Source organism: Aythya marila, assembly GCF_965140915.1.
Source record: "Aythya marila genome assembly, chromosome: 4".
Lineage (NCBI taxonomy): Eukaryota > Metazoa > Chordata > Aves > Anseriformes > Anatidae > Aythya > Aythya marila.
This window is the reverse complement of record NC_139045.1, coordinates 50724130-50744965: the sequence shown is the minus strand read 5'-3', so window position 1 is coordinate 50744965 and position 20836 is coordinate 50724130. Positions and strand designations below refer to the sequence as shown.

Below are 20836 nucleotides of genomic sequence, written 5' to 3'. Positions count from 1 at the left end.
GGAAATGCTCCTCCCAGGTGGGAATGGTGTATTCAAAACCCTTTAAAATGATGAAGATCTCTCACATCCTAAGATACACTCTCAACTCTTGGCCTTTCCAAAAAGAAGGGGTCATACTGTCATTACCAGTTTTACTATAATCACCCACCAGTGCTAAGCTGTGAATTGTTAATGTGCATCCTATGCCTTCCATGCATCTCCATCTATTATGAATATATGGGGACTACGACACTTCTACAAGGCAGTGTATGAATCCCAAATGATCACATGTAGGAGGCTAGTGCCACACCAATCAGTTCAGCCATGATAACATTAACACAGAACTAAAACTGTAGTGAACTTGCAACGTTTAAGTAATATCTGTAAAAAAATCAATGTCCCAAAGGATGGAAACAGAAAATTTGCAATTTAATGTGCTTAAATGGTTGAAGTTCAACTTTGGTTGAAAATTTTCTCTCTTATCTTGGACTTAAGAGAGCCATTTGTTTTCATTATTAAAACAAACAAATAAACAAAATAAATTCACCAAACACACACACATAAAATAAAATAAAATAAAATAAAATAAAATAAAATAAAATAAAATAAAATAAAATAAAATAAAATAAAATAAAATAAAAACATATCTTCACAGTTTTCTGGAGAATGGAGATGACAAAAAAAAAAAAAAAAAAAAAAAACCATAAAAAAGAAAAATATATATTTATGTGAACAGCAGCATGTCCACAAGGCCTGGGTCAATGTTTCCAGATTTCCATTCTCAACACTCCCTCCTTGTGCTGTGCTACTACAGCTGGATCCTCATACCTTGCAGTTCAAGAGAAAGGGTAAGCAACGGTCATAACCTGAAGGGGAATAAACTGTGGTTAATTCAGTGCCCTCTGCAGTTTTGTATTCCTGCGGAGTACCAGAACCTTCGGAGGTGACAAAACACATCCTTACCCAGAGATGTCCTTGCAGGAACTGCATCCTTATTGATCCAAAATGACACCCATGAAAGAACAACTGTGAGAATACAAGGAATGTATGTCTGGATAGTGAAATATCCCATACGTCTGCTGAGATCAAAGAAGATTGTCATAATAATATAATCACCTACAAATTAAAAATAAATAAATAAATAAATAATGCATTCTTGGATGACATTTAAAATTGGTTTTAGTTATATCTTCTTCTATTATATTTGTTCTACATTGACATTACATGCAATAAAACTTCACACTTTGCCTTACCAGACAGAGTATGAGAAATTTCAGTTGTATTTCGTAACCCTACAAATGCAAACTGGTACAATCTCCAGTATTTTGGATCTGCTACTTCAACAGAGGTTTTCTTCCATTTGTATTCTATTTCATTTCTGGGATATCCATCTAGAACAAAACAGAGCAAATCAAGTGTTCAGCCATGGTATATATCAAAGCATGTTTTGTGATTTCTGAAGTTGTTTATAAAATAAACTAGGGCAATATATAAAGTGCATCAGAAAGTGAGAAAATCTGTACTCCACCTGATACACCTAACAATGAAAACATATCTAGCCTAACTTTAAAGTCTAGCTAGTATGATCAACCAAAAACGGTACAAATACAACTGGTTAGGAAATACCTACACAAAATTTTGGAACTCTGACATGAAAAACTGTCTCAGAGTCATCGCTATGTATCAATATGTAATATACATTAAGTTTAATAGACTACAAAGAGCTTAAAAGTATATACACTTGCTAGTTTATACTTTGCTAAAATTTCAGTTCCCTAGCATGGATTTTTGTGACTGGAGTCACTGTTCAGTAATCCAACTGGAACTGCAACTTTCTTGATTTTCATGTGTTTCACATGTTGTTCCAAATTATCCAAATTGTATTTAAACATCAGAGCTACCAAAGTTAATTTAGCTAGAGATATTAAAAAAGAAAGTGCTAGATGAAAATATTCATTTAAGAAGAATCACTGAAGTTTGATTTCATTGCCTATTAGATTTCACATTTAGGAATAAATTGTTTAGCTGTGTTCAGGTTGTTTAGGATTCTTTTGCCAGTAATAGAACAATTCCCTTAGGAACAGTATATATATGTTTAACATAGTTTATATTAAAAAAATAAGTCTGTATGTTGTATTTGTTGCTCATATAAGTAAGTTCGACTGAAAGTATAAGGAGTCATAGGATTTAGCATTTACAAGAACAGGCTGAAGAGAGCAGGTCTTTTTGCTCTTAAGTATACCACATGGAACCAATTCAAAGCTGGCAAGTATGGCAGGCATTAAAAAATAAAGTTCTTCCAGGAAAATAGATCCCTATTAACTGGAATGGGCACTGCATCACATTCCTAAGCAATATGATTATTTTTAAAGCTGCAACTAAATGAAACGCATGTAATTCAACTCATTCATTATTGCATTTAATAGTGCAATAAATAATACAATAAATCAAAGCAAATTATAAACAAGTCTGTTATTTTTCCTTCAGTGCAAGGCGTTAAAAAGTAATTACTTGCTCTCTTGTTGCCAGAACTTAGGGAAATTTAAAGCCTGAATGTAGAAAGAGAAGAAAACAAAGTATTGTACCACCTACAGCTTGAAAATTCCAGTGGACAGGAGTGTTCATCCATAGGAAAGTTATGAAGCTGAAGATAACATTCAGCATTAATTGTCAGTCTAATTAGAAAATGAAATTAAAAAAAAAAAAAGAGAGAGAAAAAAAAAAAAAAAAAGAAAAAATAAAAAGACAAGGGAGATTATATTCAAGCATCCAGACATCCAGAAACTTCAGACTAGATAGTAAAAAGCATGCACTGAAATCAGTTTTGCCACTTAATGGACCTTATGGATAGCCAACTGTGTATCTGCAAAAAGCATCCACCATGACCTTTGAAGAACAAAAACTATCATCACGTGCAGCCTGAGGACCTGTGTTGTTTCAATTGCCATATCAAGTCAATTTCAAAAATGTCAAGTGATTTGAGGGATTTCCCAGATGTCTCTTAAAGAAAAAGGGGTAAAAGGGTGGGGATGAAGGCAGGGCAAGGAGAGTTTATTACACCAAAACTTTAACATAGGGCCTGCTCTATGCTTATGGAAGAAGCTCTGGTAAAGACAGTAGTATGGATTGGAAAGAGCATTTCATAACATTTCTACTCATCCAATGTCTAAGGCACTTAAATTATTCAGGTAGCTAATAAACATTTTAGAAGCAGTTTTGAACTCATACTATTTGGACAACAGAAACATTTGCTGCTTTTAGAAAAATACTATTACAGATTCCCAAAGATCTTCCAAGCAACGAATGAGAAAAACAGTTCAACTAACTTTCACTTGAAAGCTAGATTAAAGGGTTTGACTCTGAACTGCCTTCTTTGCATTTAGAATAGCTCCTTGTCTGATGGTACTACAGTGAAGAAAATCAGAATTTCTTCTAAAATAAGACTTTGAAAATTAACATGAAAATTAACAAAATGCTCATGTGCTGAACTGTATGCAATACTTCCATACCAGACTAAAAGGGATAGGAAAAGGGTTGTTCCATGCACTACCATAAAACACCATAAATCTGTGAATTAAGTAGTTATTCTACCCAAAATGTCATTAGGTTTCCCAAAATCTGACCTGACCAAGAGAAAGATATGGGATTATAAGGGAAAGTGTAGTTCTTTTTATACACCTTGGGGGGGGGGGGGGGGGCGGCGGAGGAGGGGGGAGGAGGGAAGAGACCTCTGGAGATGCTTTTCAAATTTACCAACTATGGTATATGCATTTATTGCCTTTGCTTTCCATTTTAAGTCTTTGGATAATCAAGCCCTTACAGAAAAAGACAACAAAACTAGATTTCTTTAAAAGCAATGCAACCAGATCTGGAATCACTGAAGGGTGCAAAGGAATGAGTAAGGTCTAAGCTCAGAGTAAACTCAGTAGGCCAGAATGTAAGAGTAACTGAGCATTAAAGAATCAGCACACCTTGAGTTAGGAAAGAGTGGTGGTGCAGGGGAATCTGGAGTACTGTCAGACTTAGTTATTGTTGCTTCAATCTGCAACCTATGGATTTCTCACTGTTATTCCACTTAAGGCTAAATTCAGACCATAATCTCAACTATACAGATGTTTGCTTTTTACAGTGCCAGGTGAATACACAGTTTTGCTCTTTTATTACTAGCTTATTGCACTTTATAGCTCAAACTCCAGCACAATAACTCTAAACTATTGCTTTGGGAGAGCTCACATTTTTTGGTTTGTTTTGCTTGTTTGATTGATATATTAAACTCTGTTAAACTAAACAGACAGAAGGGTAAAGTCTAAGTATGAATTTTTCGCTAAAAATAAATAAATAAATAAATATCATGTTAACAAAAGAGACTATATAGGGATTTTTATAAACACCAGAAGAATAAACTGTTTACAAAGTGCTCTCCCAAGGTATTCATATACCTTCAAATGAAGCATATTAAGAAAAAATTAAGGGAACAGAATCTCTTTAAAACAATACAATTCTTCTTTCTTCTGTTACAGAATACTTTTAAAAAATACTCATACAACACTAACAGCCTGCATATGAAAACATCATAAATGAAAAAAAAAAGTAATTTAAACTTTCTACTTTAAATAGTAATCATGATAGTAATAACTGATGGAGAGCAGAATCAGATTTACGGCATCTTTTGCATTCACTAACAGCTCCAAAACTAGCAAGATTTTTTAGACTTTCTTGCGAAATGAAAATAAAAACTGAGAGATGACCCTAAAATTCTTTCTGTAGACTAAAGCTATTCAAGAACTCTTTGATAAGTGACTAAAAGATCAGTACAGATAGCCTAGATGCAAAACTTTAAATCATCTAAAGCATGCCCCATTTACCAAGCAGATTAATTGCCAACATGTTTGCTTATGCCAAATTTGGAGGAACAGGTTTAAAAGCCTTTTAGGGTAAACACGTAAAGTAGTATAGGCAGAACTTGGTCCTTAGAATTAATTAAACTTTTTATGATTTTTATTTTTTGAAGCACTCATATTTTTCTGATAGAATATAATTTGGTGGAAATTAAATAATGAACTGCTTAGCACAGAAATTTGTTAAATGATTTATGACTAGATCTGTGTTAGCTTAACGACAGACCACCACTATTATGTGTTACTATATATGTTACTGATATATTGATATATGTTACTGGCTACATAATATATATATATATATATATATTTTTAATCCTGTCTTTACCTAAATGTAATTAAAATTTGCTATCCATTTCAATTGGATCTACCCAATGATCTGCGCAATATATTTCAGTACTAACTATTTTATGTTTTTCATGATCAAATAGTTTATTCTTTTTCTCCTTAGAAAATTTTCAAATTCCTGTGGTCCAAGAAAGAATTGCCAGAGACATGCTCCATATTTTTTATTTTCATATTCTTAGCTATAACAATTCTGTTTGTTTGTTTTTGTTTTTCTACTTATTTATTAAGAACCCACCTTAGAGTGTATAATACTCTTCCATCACTCCAGATTCGAAGTAAGCGATTTGGAGTTGTAATCCAGTGAGCATCAGATTTCCTTGAGTTCCGGAAGAAAGTGTCTGGAATCCAAATTTTTCCAACCATATTGCTGTTAAGCATAAGCACTTTCATTGAGCTGTTAAATTTTAGACGACTGTCATACCAAGTCTGGGCAAAAATTATATCTATGGTGTATTCCTAAAAAAAAAAAAAAAAAACCACAGAGAAATATCCATATCTATGTATACATTTACCAAAGCCTGCAAGTCAAGAATTTGTAATTCATATATAAATCCAAGGCCACCTCTTCTATTCTCTTTTGTATCATTTGTGTTGCACTCGGCTGCCCCAAGCTAGGAAATTACAGACTGATGAAAGGCACATACAGCCTTCTGCCTCTACCTCCTCTCCCCTGAAACATAAGGGAGGAGCTAAGGAGTAGGAGACCTGATAGAAGCTTGTTGTAACTTGGTGGTCTTCAGAAAACACAACAAATTCTGGGGCCACAGACAGAAATTTAAGATCAGCCTTTACAATTCTGGGCTAGACTACATACTACATATAGTCTACATACTACAGACAGAGATTCTCCATTGCTTAAAAAGCAAATCAAAAAAAAAATTCTTACGTTTTTCCTCTCCCCAAAAAACTCCACAATATATGCTTTAAGGTCCTTCAAGAAAGCTACAATCATCTTCAACATTCAACAACAACAACAACAAAATAATAATAAAAAATCATCCAGTGGCCAAATTTCAGATTTTGAAAAATTCCTGGATATACAGGAAGTGAACAACTCAGATTGCAGAATTACCTGTTACTATCTGCCTTATGTATTTACTACATACACACAAAATATGTGACATTATCATAGTAAGGAAAAGAATTTCCCTAAAGGAACTTGACATTACTTATTAGATCCTGAAGAAAACTTTTTGGATAGAAAGCAAAGTCCTCAGTAGACTTTTATGGATATAAAATAAAAGTGGTGAAGAATAATAATAATAATAATAATAATAATAACAACAACAATAATAAACTTAGCCTTTTAATGAGGCAATTCTTGACACAGTAAAGAGGGAGATATAAGGGAGATATGCATTGAAATAAAAAATTCATTGCATCTGCAAAGAATCCCACCATTTGCTCCTCCACATCACATAAAGAATCAAAGCTTCTGTTGTGTTTGTCACAGCTCCAGACCATGGCTCTGATCTAAACATCAGTAGCCACTCCATTTTGTGGCAGATCTTTCCTAGATGGCTGTCCCATGACACCTCCAATGAACAACTCAACATCTCTTTTCAGAGCTCAGTCTGCTGGGAAAAAGTACTGAAGACAAGACTTAGACACATTGTGTTTGTTGGTCACCTGTCATTTATGAGGGGAAAAGGGAGAGAGAGAGACAATGGTTCAAATGCCTGCTTAAGCCAAACGATGCGCTACGAGTTTACTTGGCCAATAAAAATGTGTGTTGCAAATAGTCAATGGACTCCTCACCCAGTTCTCCAAATGATAAAAGCCACCTCCCAAGAAAGCTTGTGAAATTTTCCACTCCATCCTTGAGAAGTGCAAAGATAGGTATTAGGACTGCCTAAACCTCTCTCAATTTTCCCACCTCTTCATGTGGGAGAAGAATAGGTTTGGGATAGAATTCAAGAAGGAGGCTTGCCTCTGCTCTCTGGTCCACCTGGACTTTGGTAACTCATTCACTCAAAGATTACAAATGATTAGTGTAGGAGGCAAACAGCAGGGGGACAGAGGGAACAAAAGGAGTAATGAAAAATGCATTTTAGGGATAACTTCACTCAAATTCTGTTTATTCCTTGAGGGGCTTTGCCACCAGGGGAAGATTCTGCAGGTCAGAACAAGTACTTGATTATTTTATTTCTATGAAAGTCCTTCAAGACAGCTGTGAAAACCCAGGTCTTGTTTATTCTTAAAACTCTGTTTTCTGTGTTCACCTACAGTGGTTACAAATGGAAAGGAAACTTGCTTTGGTCTATTGTAAATGAATACACAAGACAGTACACTAAAGAAGTGCTTTAATGGACTTAAATGGAACGGCATGAACAAAGATTTATTTGTTGCCTTAACAGTACAAATAGGAGAAAAAAAAAAGTCAGTGAGTGAAATCAACAGAAACAACCAAATGTATGAAAAGAGCAGGCTGACTGAGTTTGAAGGTGCTAACCTAAGCAACCACTTCACAGTGGCACTGTGCACAAAGGCAAGGAAACTCAGGTTGCCATAGAATACCAACCACCCTAAATTAGAGGATCTCACAGATGATTTTGAATGTACAGAGCAAAGGAACAGCCTCAGTAGACCCAGATGCTTGGATTCTACTATTTTTCAGTATTAAATGTGCAAGTTTTTTGTTTTTTTTTTTTTTTATCAGAACTGTGTATTACAGGAGTTGTTTAAACAAAACTCATATTTTCTCATTAAAAGGGGAAACAGGGATCCCTAAAATATGTTGAAAATGTGGTAGAAAAATCACTATAATAAAGCACTTAGGTATCTTCTCTAAAAGTACTTTGTTTCCAGAATGAGATGAATGAAATCCCCATCTTTGTTTATATACCATAATAAAAAGCACAACGGCACATCAGATTTATACAATTTTATTTTAGTGCAGCAAATCTTTCTGAGCAACTATGTTGCTTTCCTTGTTTTCTTAGAAAAAGTGAAATTTAACACTCTTATCACTACCTCTATTAATCTTATAAAGCTCACAATTCAATGCCATTCTGTAACCATAAAAACTGGTTTACTATTTTCTCTTCCAAATGAAACTAATGATAAAATAGCCATGCAGAATAAAATGAAATCAATCTATGCCTACATTAGTCACAGCCATAGCAAAATGTGTGCTTATTCATATTTAGCCTCACATGGTTCAATAACCATGTCACATGTTAGCTCAGATTTGGTATTTGATTAGATCACTGAACTCTTTTGTGCAGCTGGCATAAAGAGCCCACCTGCCTAATTATTTACAGATAACTGCAATCCTCTTCCATCTCTTTCCTCTCTAAAAGATCATAACAAACTCCAAAATCTGGGAATACAGTGACAAATCAGAGATTACTATTAAAGGGCCATGCAGTCACAACAATCTGTGAATACTGACAAGCAGGTGTGTAGTCTCAGAGAAAAACAAGTAAAAGCAACTATTTCAAATAGAGTAGGAACAGTTATTGTATGTGAATATATTGAATTCTCAAAATTAGTTTCTCAAAAAGAACAAGTACAGTTCAATTATAGTCAAGCAAGAAAATAGCCTGCTAATGTTTTTTATTGGAAAGTTGGGGGGGGGGGCAAATACCATTCTACAAGATTATTTCTTAGTGTACCTACAACATGCCAATTCCAACATAACAATAGCATCAATAAGGATTAAAAAAATTACACAAAGAAGAAAACATTTTTTCTTGATTATTTTGTCTGGCAGTCTCACAAGTGATTTGATATTCCATAGTAAAAATTGTAGAAAAGTCAAGCAATGAGTAGCTAAATGTCTGGCTGGATTGTGTTAACCACAACACATTTTCTTTGGCAACTGGAAAAAGTAGCCTAGCTTTCTGGGACTAAATACAATGCAGTGAGAAGCCCCCCTCCCCCCCCACAAAAAAAAAAAAAAAATGGAGCTGAAATATTGTGTTATCCAACTACAGCCCTGCAATACAGTTCATTACTGATGAATTTCAGAGGGGTAAAAATAAATAAATAAGTAAATAAATAAATAAATAAATAAAAGTGTCTACTTTTCATTCCTTCTTCACTCACAATAAACCTACCCTAGCTTCTCTACTAGATTCAAAATTTTACATGAAGCACACCTGGATTTTTCTGCAGTGCCACAAGCGAATTCAGAAATCTATTTCAGAGGTAGTGCCTGAACTCAGTTAAGTCGCTGAGTGTGACACGATTTCATCTTGTTTAGTTACCCATAATATTTTCACCAAGTTTCTTTATTCTATTCAGTTTTCTAATTCCTTTAAGTCAAATTTAATGTGAATGAGGCAGGGAATTCTTCAGGGAAAAAGAAATGAAGAAAGGGAAGCTAGAGAAAACACTCTATCAATCTATATGTTTTGACATGAAGTTATGCGATTTAATATCAAAGACTCAGATAAGTGTGATGGTTAAGAGGTTTAGACAATGAAGAGTCATAGACAAACTGGCAACCAAACACATGCTCTCTCAAGAGGTAAGAGCCAACAAAACCATGAGGCACTAGCCAATTTATCTTCACCTTGTCATTGAGAAGCCAGTATGCTCTCATAGTCTTTACCTTTTCCCTCACCAAAATATCTCTGGACACCAATGCAGTGTCTTTAAGTACTTTATTCAAATACTTAGCTATCCTTTAAGTATAACTTCTCTTAACAAAAGTTTTAACATACGGTTGCTCTCCCTGGTGGGTTACTTTAAAAGCTGTTTAAATAAGGTTTTTGAGCTGCATCAGACTCAACCATGGTTTCAGAACTTGATCCCCATGTCTGGGACTGAAGCAAAAGTAAAATTCCACATTTTAGTAAGCCATTTTAGTTTGTTCACTTGTGGGCCCTCCAATGAGATTGAAAAGATCTGACAAATCACAATGATTCTGATATGTACATCTAATATTAAATTAATGATATTACAGTGGTGGAAAGGGTGGAGGTTGCAGGAAATACACTAAACAAAAGTGTAAACCATCTGCTCCCAGACTCTTTTAACCCGTCCAACTGTTATAATTATGCAGCTAATCACACTGGAGGGTGTTACTATAACAACATATGCACAGGGGAAGTGTAAATATGGCAAATCATATCTACAGAAGGTGAGGGAGCACAGAGAGACCTATACAACCATGATACAGAAGATATCTCACTGCTCCTCACAACATAATTTGGCATCTGTGCTTCTCCAGTCCTTGTTTTGAACATGTAAAGTGACAGATGCAAATCAAAATGTGAACAAAAGGCAAGATTTATTTGTTTTGTAGATTATAATAAAAATCTTGCCCACTAGTTAAAAGATTAGATAGAAAAATAACTAAAATACTTCAGCAAAATCTCTGCTTTCATATGATCAGCTTAGATTTGGGACTTTTGAAGAAAGCATGAGAAGAGGAAGTAAACAATATGGATACATTTGCATATTGAAAATAATACAGAAAGGGTTTTTTATGCTTTTCAGTTGAAATCTGAACATTTCAGCCACTGCCATTCAAAAACATTAAACTACAGAAAGAAGCAGACAACTCAGATCTCAAAAATCAGACATACATACATACATAGATATAAATAAAACCCAGGAGTGAATGCTAATAAGGAGTAAGTCTTCAGCTTCAAGGCTGCCAGTAGTGATCTATCAACTGCATTAACAGTAGTTTCTAAATTCTGAAGCTACATCTACCTTTCTATAACTAGAGAGACTTAAGTAGTCAAAATTAGTCCCACGAACAAATTTAGCAACAAAGCTGTGCATCAGTCAAGTATACATGGTTTTCTACAATTTCATTTTATAAATAAGTCTCAAACACAACACTTCACTGTTCAGTACACTACAACTGCTTTACCACCAGATTAATTGCACTCTTTGCTCTTTTAAAAAAGAGCAAAGTTACTCTTTGCTCTTTTGATTCCACAATTTTCCTGATAAGATTCAAAATCCCAACATTAATGGCAAAACCAAAATCCCAACATTGACAGCAAAACCAGGACAGAGACTTACCTGCTTTTGGTTTCTATCCTGCAACTCTTGTATGATACGTGATATATGTGATCCTATGTGAAATAATAGCAGTCATACCAGTTTACCTATCTGGTTCCTGAGGCAGTCAGGAACCTCCTAATACTTGTGTGCTACACTGAAGATATAAAAGCATGAATAAATGATAAGAATTTCCAATGACTTTATTTAACTATTGATCCCAAGTCCTTTTTAAGGGCTGGCACACTACAACAAAATAAAAATAATGAAAGCCAAGATAACAGCCAGGGAAGTTACATTCACTAGTAAAAGAACACTGCATTTCTTAATAGCTACTTTATCAGCTCTCTCACACCTACTAAGAGTGTACAAACACTTATTCCAAACACTTATTCCAAAAATGGGTTTGCCTCCTTAGTAAAAAGCTAGGAGGTGTGGCTGTAGAAAGGGCAAGCAGACCATTCCCTCGCTTGGCAAAGTAGACTTCCTAGAGCATGCTCTATGAGGAGAAAAATCCTGTTCCTATAGCTGCTCAGCTTTTAACAGATGTTGAGATTTTATAGTGTCAGCATAGATCCTGGCACTCACAAGGACAGCAGCTTTCCTCTGGAGCACAATAGTGAAGGAGTCAATGACAACCTGTATTGTAGGAGCCAAAGCCAAGGGCAATTTCTAGATGACTACAAGCAGTTTTAACAGTCAAAGCACATCCCTCATCTTTCTACCCAAAACCTAGGCAAATCTAGGCCAGCAGAATCACTCCCACAATTTGAATGCAGCATCACAAATTTCCATATAGACAGACAGATTAAGAATTAATAACAAAGAACAGACATGCAATGTTCTCCAAAATATTTATAATATATTTGAAGCAAAGATAAGAGGTACATGACAAAGAACTCTATGTAGCTTGTCTAAGCTACAGATACAAGACAGACAACCACAGCAGCAGTCAGAAAGGGTTTGGAGCAGATATTAAGGCATCAGAAGTAACAATAAACTGTACAGCAGAGCAGCCAAGAAGTCTGTGCAGTCTGGAGTAAAAGCAGGAGTGGAACACTGGTTGAGTGATAGCTGATACCTTCATCTTTTCAGTGAAATGCTATGTGGTAATTATATTACTGTTATTCTTGGTTTAGGTCAAAACTGATTTCACAGATGCTCAAAAGTGCTTATATAGGATACACATCCTCTGCAAGGAACTTACAGTTTAAATTTAACATAAAAAAATAAAATAATATAAAATAAATCTGTAAAGGCAATAGGAACAAGAGTAACAGAAAACAGAGAACACAATACCAGTCAGAATTACAGATTACAGATAGTGATTTTAGCACAGCAAAGGCTTAATTGCTTGCAACATTTTGTAGCCTCTACAAAAAAAAAAAAAAAAAAAAAAAAAAGTTTAAACAGGATCATGATGAGAACAAAAGGGAAGAAGCTTAGAAGCTTTTTTTATTTGTTTATAAAAAGTTTCTTTCAAGCAGAAGCTAGCCTCTTGGGAAAAATGAAGAAAAAAAAAAAAAAAAAAAGAGAGCTGAGAATAGGCTTTGAAGTTCCTTAAAGGAAGCAGGAGCAAGAAATAACTCAGTAGAAACTGTGGAATGTTCTCTCTGTAGGACATCTCTAAATGGTATGAGTGGAGCAAGACTGCAATTGGAAAGGTTACAAAAAATTGTCATCATAACAATGGAAACACGAACAAGAGATTAACTGTGACAGATAGATTAAGAAAAAAAAAAAAAGAAGAAAATCAGAATTTGTGAGGTTGTCTGAGGCCTTGCTCCTGGTTCTGTGATCCATCGCATTACGGAAAATTTTTAGATTTCAGACTTCAGACTTCACATACAGAGCAGTGATTATCCACAGCAAAGGAAAGTGTGGAAGGGTCAAAAAGTTATTGTTTTGTCTGTGAATATGATGAATCTAAAATGATATAAAATGGATTTTAAACCAGTGGCATACTCTCTACTGAAGTCAAGAAATTTAAAGTCAAGTAAGATGTTTTTTTTTTTCTTAATTATTATTTATACTGAAAATATGTCAACTGTGTCTTAAGTGACACAATGCAACTAAACAAAAACAAAAACAATATCTCCTGAAACATGAACTAGACTAACACAAGATTAAAGAATGAGCTACAGAACAAAAAGTTCACAGATTACATCATTCCTAAATGATTCCTAACAAATTAGGGCACATTGTATATCAAAGAGCACAGATTTTCTAGTGCAATGTGTGGGACCTTAACTACCTATTCTGACTTCATATCTGTAAAGAGACGACTGGCAAACTGCAGTTGAAAAAGTGACAAGTACTAAATGCTGTTTAAAGTGGGGGCTGAAAAGATGGCTCTTCTTTGGTTGGTTTTCAGAAAGCTACTGCAACATTTCCCTGTCATACAAAGGCTGTCTTTTCCCTCAGCCCTTGCCATTCCCTTCAAAATGATCACAGAAATTGAGAGTGACATACAGACTGTTGTGCTGAGCCAGTATGAGCAGAATATTGCTTGTACTTGGCTGATTCCCCCGAAACCAGGTAGGATAAGCTGCAAGTACCTTGCAATAGTAATAGGCAAACTCGCTGCCTGCCAGAACCAGACTAATCAATTTAAGCTATTTTTTCCCCCATGAAAAACAGAAAGCATTCATAAAATTGTATTTATGAATTATTATTCAAGTTCCTACAGCTTGCAAAATAAGAAATACTAATAGACATGCTGCTTTTAATACTTATTTTATTTTTTTAAAAAAAATACGTATTTTATACCATATTTTATAAAAAAATACTTATTTTATAACAAAGAAACAACAATGTTTAAGATTACAGAAGGTTTGTTCAGCCTGGAGAAAAGGAGGCTCAGGGGTGACCTTATCGCTTTTTATAAGTACATTATAGGAGGCTGTAGAGAGGTGGGGGTTGGTCTATTCTCCCACGTGCCTGGTGACAGGACAAGGGGGAATGGGCTAAAGTTGCGCCAGGGGAGTTTTAGGTTGGATCTTAGGAAGAACTGCTTTACTGTGAGGGTTGTTAGGCATTGGAATGGGCTGCCCAGGGAAGTGGTAGAGACACCATCCCTGGAGATCTTTAAAAGATGTTTAGATATTGAACTTAGCGATATGGTTTAGTGGGGGACTTGTTAGCATTAGGTCAGAGGTTGGACTCGATGATCTTGAGGTCTCTTCCAACCTAGACAATTCTGTGATTCTGTGAATATTTCCTCAGCTGTTGTAAATGAACATTGTCTCCATCTATCTCAAACACTCCTCTGAGTAAGAAGCAGTTAACTCTGATCACTTTTAGTGCTGATAGGCATCAGAATGATTGGGATCTACCTTTCTTAGTCAAAATAAAAGAGTAAGTTGGGAAAGAAAGTGTGCTATTCTAGTTCAGTCCAAAGAGGATGCTATACAATAAGCGACAGGTAATATTCAAAGACTTGTTGATATTTCTGTTCTGATTTCCAATTATTCCTACACTATGAAAGAGAATGGAAGCTGCTTTCATAAAATGCATACAATGGACTCCAAAACAAAATAAAACAGAACCTGTAATGCTTGCATGATGAACATGCACAACCTACACAGTCTACAACTTCCTCGTAAGGGGGTGTCGAGAGGCAGGAGACCTTTTCTCCATTAACACCAGTGACAGGACCCGTGGGAACGGGGTTAAGCTGAGGCAGGGGAAATTTAGGCTTGACATGAGGAGGGGGTTCTTCACAGAGAGGGTGGTTGCACACTGGAACAGGCTCCCCAGGGAAGTGGTCACTGCACCGAGCCTGTCTGAATTTAAGAAGAGATTGGACTGTACACTTAATCACATGGTCTGAACTTGGGTAGACCTGTGCGGTATCAAGAGTTGGACTTGATGATCCTTAAGGGTCCCTTCCAACTCAGGATATTCTATGATTCTATGATAACCTTATGAAAACTCAAATTCTCAAACGTGGCCAGAAGTGCTCATGCCTTTACTCTCACTTGGTTATCATAGAGCTCTTACAGACAATGGTTCTGCTCTGCACAATCTTCTTCCAACATGAAAGGAATTCCAATCTGAGCTGTCAGACCACAAAAGCCAAGGCACTAGCATGGTTCTGCCACAGGCAGTAGCAGAGAACATCTGCATATCCTGGAGACATTGGAGCAACAGTAGCACAAAACTTTATGTGTTGGTGAACACAGAGGGACTGGGGGATGAACACAGCAAAAAAAAAAAGATTGTGAGGCCCACCGACAGCATGGATGAACATGTATTTCTACACAGGGACCATATAACAGACTTAAAAACTGTACCACCAGTGGCCTTTTTTAAATATATATATTAGCCCTACTTTGGAAGGAAAGAGCCTAGAATGTATATATTAAGCGCTCAGCAGAATAAGCTTCCACATAAACAAAAACAGGCTCTAAATATTCATCATATGTCTAAATTCCATTAAGAAACCTCTAGACCACTGCAGAGGTATTGGGGACCGAGACTTTGACCGTAAAAATGCACTTAGGTATGGTTTATATGACCATTGCAGGATGCATAGCCCAGGGTAGCTCTAAACGACAGATTCAAAAATCTAGTATTAGAAGCCTAAATACTTCATTGATCTGGACACTTGTTAAAAATGTTTACTCAGGCTGCAGATGCCTAGAGAGACCACATGCTGTAGGAAGACATTATTTATGCATGGGGTGTCTATACCATCTAGAAATGTATGTAGATCTTTGTTAAATTAAATACTGAAAGCCAAAATGCAAGCCTTCAAAAACAAGTTCTGATGAATGTCATACATATGCTTAAAGCCTCACTTTTATGAAAGTGAGTCTATCAGATAGCAAGAGGAAAATAGACTGAATTATAAACATAAATCAGTTTCCTCTCATAATGAGTGTCCTTTGAAGCTTTCAGAGGAACATACTCCCCTGATATGCTGTTTCAACATCGTTTCAAAAAAAAACCTTTCTACATCATGCCATATTGTTTCCTAACTAAATAGTTAAAGGAAATCATTTGCGGGAGTGAATTAACATATTTGGCAAATGAGTAATTCGATGGGGAATCACAGATATGTGTTCTCACATAAAGTGATAAAATGAAGGACTAAGGACAACCCTTGTAATGGAAGCAATTTTTGGAATATTGGTTAACTAGCACAAACAATATTAACTCCAGGGAAAAGTGCTTCCCTAATGAAAGAGCTCACATAACAATTGCTTACAGGGTCAAATCCATAATTATTTTTTGCTGAGAATGTTGTTTCCTAGATTAAAGACATCTTAGTTGGAAGCCTTAATAAAAACTATTTGCATATATATGGTTTTATTTATTTTCACAAACATTTATTTTTCTAGTGATATTAGATGTTCATATGATCCAGGTTCCTGGAGTCCAAGCACAGAGAAAGCAATTGCTATTTTATGAAGACCATAGTGCCCTTAGATTATAATTTGAATTGCTAAGTAGTTCTTTGCTCATTTTTTTAAAACATAGAATAGTTTTCAAAGTTCTGTGTTTTAAAGACATTTTTACCTTATTAGCCTCTGGTGAGCAGCTTCATTGTTATTTCTTTTTTAAATCAGGTTAGGGGGATAAATGTTGATATACATTATAACCAGTAGGATCCTACTTTATAATGAAGTAATATGCTTTTTCAATTTGATATCCTTGCCTTAGATTAAAGTCAGTATGACTGCATTTTGTTAGCACTATGTCAAAAGCAGCATTGCCCAACTGTAGCAGATATGGGTAGACCTCTAACCAAGTGGCATGATATAGTCCTATGGCTGATCCTATAATCACTGCAGGTGTAACACATGGTAGGGATAAGAGGATGGCAAGAGTTGGTTCTTTATAACTGGCAAACTGGAGCTGTAAATATTTCCCCTTTTTGGTCCTCGTGTATGCAACCTACTGGTCACTGGCTGAAAGACCTCATTACTAATAAAGGAAACCTTGGTTACTAGTAAAGGAAACATTTACAGTTTGCTATGTTCTCATTAGCAGTAAGTGCCTGTCCCCATATTTTGCTCCCGCTGTGAGTTCCTTCAGAAGATGTGAAGAGGAGAAGCAGAGGAGAAAGACTACATTTGGAAAAGGGATGAAACCACAAAAAGCACTTATATTGGGCATGAAAATGTGAAAAAAATCCCCTACCACATTGCTTGTGCTCTTTCAATCAGTTATTTACATACAGCCCTCACCTGAAACATTGAATTCCCTGCCACAGCCCAAGTGATGACAACCCTAAACTTGGTAGACTGTTACACTTTAATGTATGTCATTTGCCATAGATCTGCATCATCTGTTTTTGGCATCTTTATCCTTAGTATCTAAGTACCACTGCCCTTTCCAGCTTCACACCAATGAAAGTCAACATTCCCCGTTCCCAAGCATGATGACATACAAGCAAATCACTAAATCTTTAACAGTCTTCTGGAATAACTGCTTTCACCAAGTGCTCAGAAATTGCCTGCTCTGGCATATCCCAGCATACTAGAACTAAACAAAATGCCCTTCTGTATGCAAATGCAAAACTGTGAGCAGTCCTGTAGGGAGGTAGAAAAGGAAAAAGACAGGAGGACAATGAGCTCAAACTCACCCAAGTGCCAGTCTCAGTCTTAGTACTTCAGATCCTGAGCTACTGACAGGAGCCACTGCCAGTGCTGGGTGGCACTGCCCAGGAAAAGTCTTGTACAGAAGCCTCTCTAAATCCTCTAGCATCACCATTTCAGACAGAAATGACAGAAAATCTAAGTAATTTGAGAAAAGGCCACAGACTGAACTTCCTCATAAGTGCTGTTATTTCAGTATTTGTACCAATAGATGAGATCTGACCTCAACATATCTCTCCTGAAACTAAGGTGCGTTGCATTGCTTTAACTTCTGAAGAAACCAGCTATGTGCACACACATTGAGGAAGACCCATAAGACTAAATAAGACATAGAAGAAGGAAGACAATAGAGTTTATTTTTTGTTAATTTCCATGAATTATCAAAATAAATAACTCATTACACTGAAAACGGTTTTACTCACAAATGCTGGGTAAATTGTTATTTTTCCTAGTCTTAAGAATATCTCCAGGAAATATTTTATACTGGGCCAGAGGTAGACCAAGTATAAACAAACGTAGTGAAATTGTTCAACATGTACCAAAATAAACACTTGATGCAATGTCTTCTGTATTTTTAGAAAACACATTTTTAAAAATAAGTTTATTGAAATAATTAAAACAATTTGGAATACATAGTATAAACAAGTTTCTGCAATAGGCATAATTATATCTAACAGCACAAGAATACACAGTAAGACATAAAGAAGCTTATTTGAATAAGCTTATAATTATTTCATAATATTAATCTACAACATCTTTCAGATACTACTTTCTGTCAATATTCAAAACTTACCATATTGATTGGGTCAACTGGGCCAATGCTGTTAACATAGACATCTGTCTCAATTACCGTAGTTCTCACTAAACAAAATAGTAACAATAGTAATTACATATTTAATTAATTCTTTACACTGTTAATATATTTCAATGTATGTATTAAAAAAACAATTTTTACAACATTTATTAAACAACATTTATTAAACTCAGAAAAAGTAAATCTTGTTTTGTTCATTCCGTGAAGAATCATATAAGATTTGACTCCCTTATTCCATGTGAATTAAGTTAGAATTATCAAGATGATTTTTTTAATTCTTAATACAACCACCATCTGTCATGTTAACAGGTACAAGATAGATATAAAAAAGTATAAAAGGTAAGGAGGGTGCAGGGGGATAACATTCTTCCAACATTAAAAATTAATCATAAACAGAAACAAATGTTTAGAAAAAAATGATAGTAGAGCAAACCATAAGGTCTTGGAGCAGGTGTGTTTATCAACTACAAGAAATCAATATACAGCACCTCTGTCAATTCCTACTGAAGATGTCTGACAAAAATAAAATAACTTATTACATATTTCTTCAATTCATGCAATAATAGAACACCAAAGGATTATTAATATCCTTTCATCAACTTGATCAATATACTGCTCCGCACACCAAATTGAAAGTTCATTAAGAGAAAGTCATTTAAAAGTTAAACATTTTCAAACTTATTTTTCTAAGAAAACCAGTAAAACTACTCTCACTGGGCTGACAATATTAACTGTTTTAGAAATATATTCTCGTATTGTATTTACAGAAAGACAAAAACTCTAAGCATCTTCCAAAGAAAGTCATGTCTGATGTACCTGTCATTGATAAATCAGTTCTAAACTCATAACTGTTTTTTGGGGAAAAGGTACAAATGGTCAGGGTGTGGTGCAGGAGAGAATTGCATTTAAACAACATCAATTCACCAGGCATTTTTTCCAGCTTGTACTGGAGAGTGAATGACAAAGAGTATGGACACAAGATATATGTCCTAGTCCCTTAATTACAAAGTTCTGCTGCTCTTTCTCCCATGATCTGACACATTAAAGTGAAGCACCTCTGCTCATTTGTAGATGGAAAAGGAGGAAGGTACAGGAAAAACGTACTTTGATTTCATAGAACACGGGTGCTACGTCATCAGATTTGATTTCTTTATACTGCAAACAATCAGAGATCTCCTAAGTGCTCTATAACAAATGTAAAACCTTAATTAATACAGGATTTTTCAAACCTAAAACTAAAAAAAATCTAAAAATCAAAAATTCAGACAGGCACACAGAAAGAAAAAGGGCATCCCTCCTGTCAGCTATGACAACAGGCAAGATACATTTCCTAAATATCCAAAGATACCTTTTCCCTGCCAGTCTCACTTGGCAGGAAATTCTCCCTGATCCCAAATCTGACTACCCATTGCCCTGAACCTGAGACCAAGACACCCTAGTCAGGCTGCACAAAGAATTTTCTGTATGACCACAGAGCACTAAATCCTTTGATCGTCCTGCTGTCCCGAGCGTGATTCACAGAATGTTTAAATGGACCCTTGGAAACTAGTATGCACAGATGGAAATATCAGAGGAAGAAAAAATAATAGTAAATAAATAAATTTGTGTGTATATATACACATGTTGCCTCTGTAATGTTACATGTATTTTTACACACGCCACGTCTCATAAATACATATGTACTCCCTTTGATTTTGAAAGCCTGTTTAACTATATAACAAACCCCTCATTTTAACTACTGCCAGACTAGAACAGAAGGAGCTGGATCAAAGCATATCTTGCTTCATTGGTCAAGAAATGCTGGATCCTGTCCTTTTTGCCCTGTAATTGTAGGAAATATTTAATTCTTCCTATTAATAGGAAATTTTGCTTTATTCTGAAGTTCAGTTCTTTAATTCCAACTTTGGCAATTCCTAGCCATATGTCAAACTTCTTCTTCACACACAAACATCTACACACAAGGATTAAAGTCACCTCAGACTTCCATAACCTGAGCAGTTCATGCCACATACTGCAAATGCTAGTCATGGATAATCTGTTCAGCTTTAACTTCTAAACTTGTTCTATTGTTTCCAGACCCATCTTGAGATGTGGACACCAAGAGTGGAATTTTTTTGTAATGGTGTTATCGGTGCTGCATGAATACTTCCAGTTTTCTACTCATAGTGTCTCTTTTCAAAGGGGACTTACTCTTCTGGGTGATGCATACCTAAGAACTCATACTACAC

At 35.4% G+C, this 20836-nt stretch overlaps 1 protein-coding gene across 1 annotated transcript in view; it reads right to left on the bottom strand.

The window, feature by feature from the left end:
* GABRG1 (gamma-aminobutyric acid type A receptor subunit gamma1) overlaps nucleotides 1-20836 on the bottom strand; it is a gene marked incomplete at both ends in the record, with an annotated part of 56813 nt that overhangs the window by 9032 nt on the left and 26945 nt on the right. Inside the window, 5 exons of the mRNA XM_082759398.1 lie at nucleotides 943-1095; nucleotides 1233-1370; nucleotides 2572-2654; nucleotides 5461-5681; nucleotides 18588-18655. Coding sequence (XP_082615524.1) covers nucleotides 943-1095; nucleotides 1233-1370; nucleotides 2572-2654; nucleotides 5461-5681; nucleotides 18588-18655 — 663 coding nt within the window. The remainder of the gene's footprint in view (nucleotides 1-942; nucleotides 1096-1232; nucleotides 1371-2571; nucleotides 2655-5460; nucleotides 5682-18587; nucleotides 18656-20836) is intronic.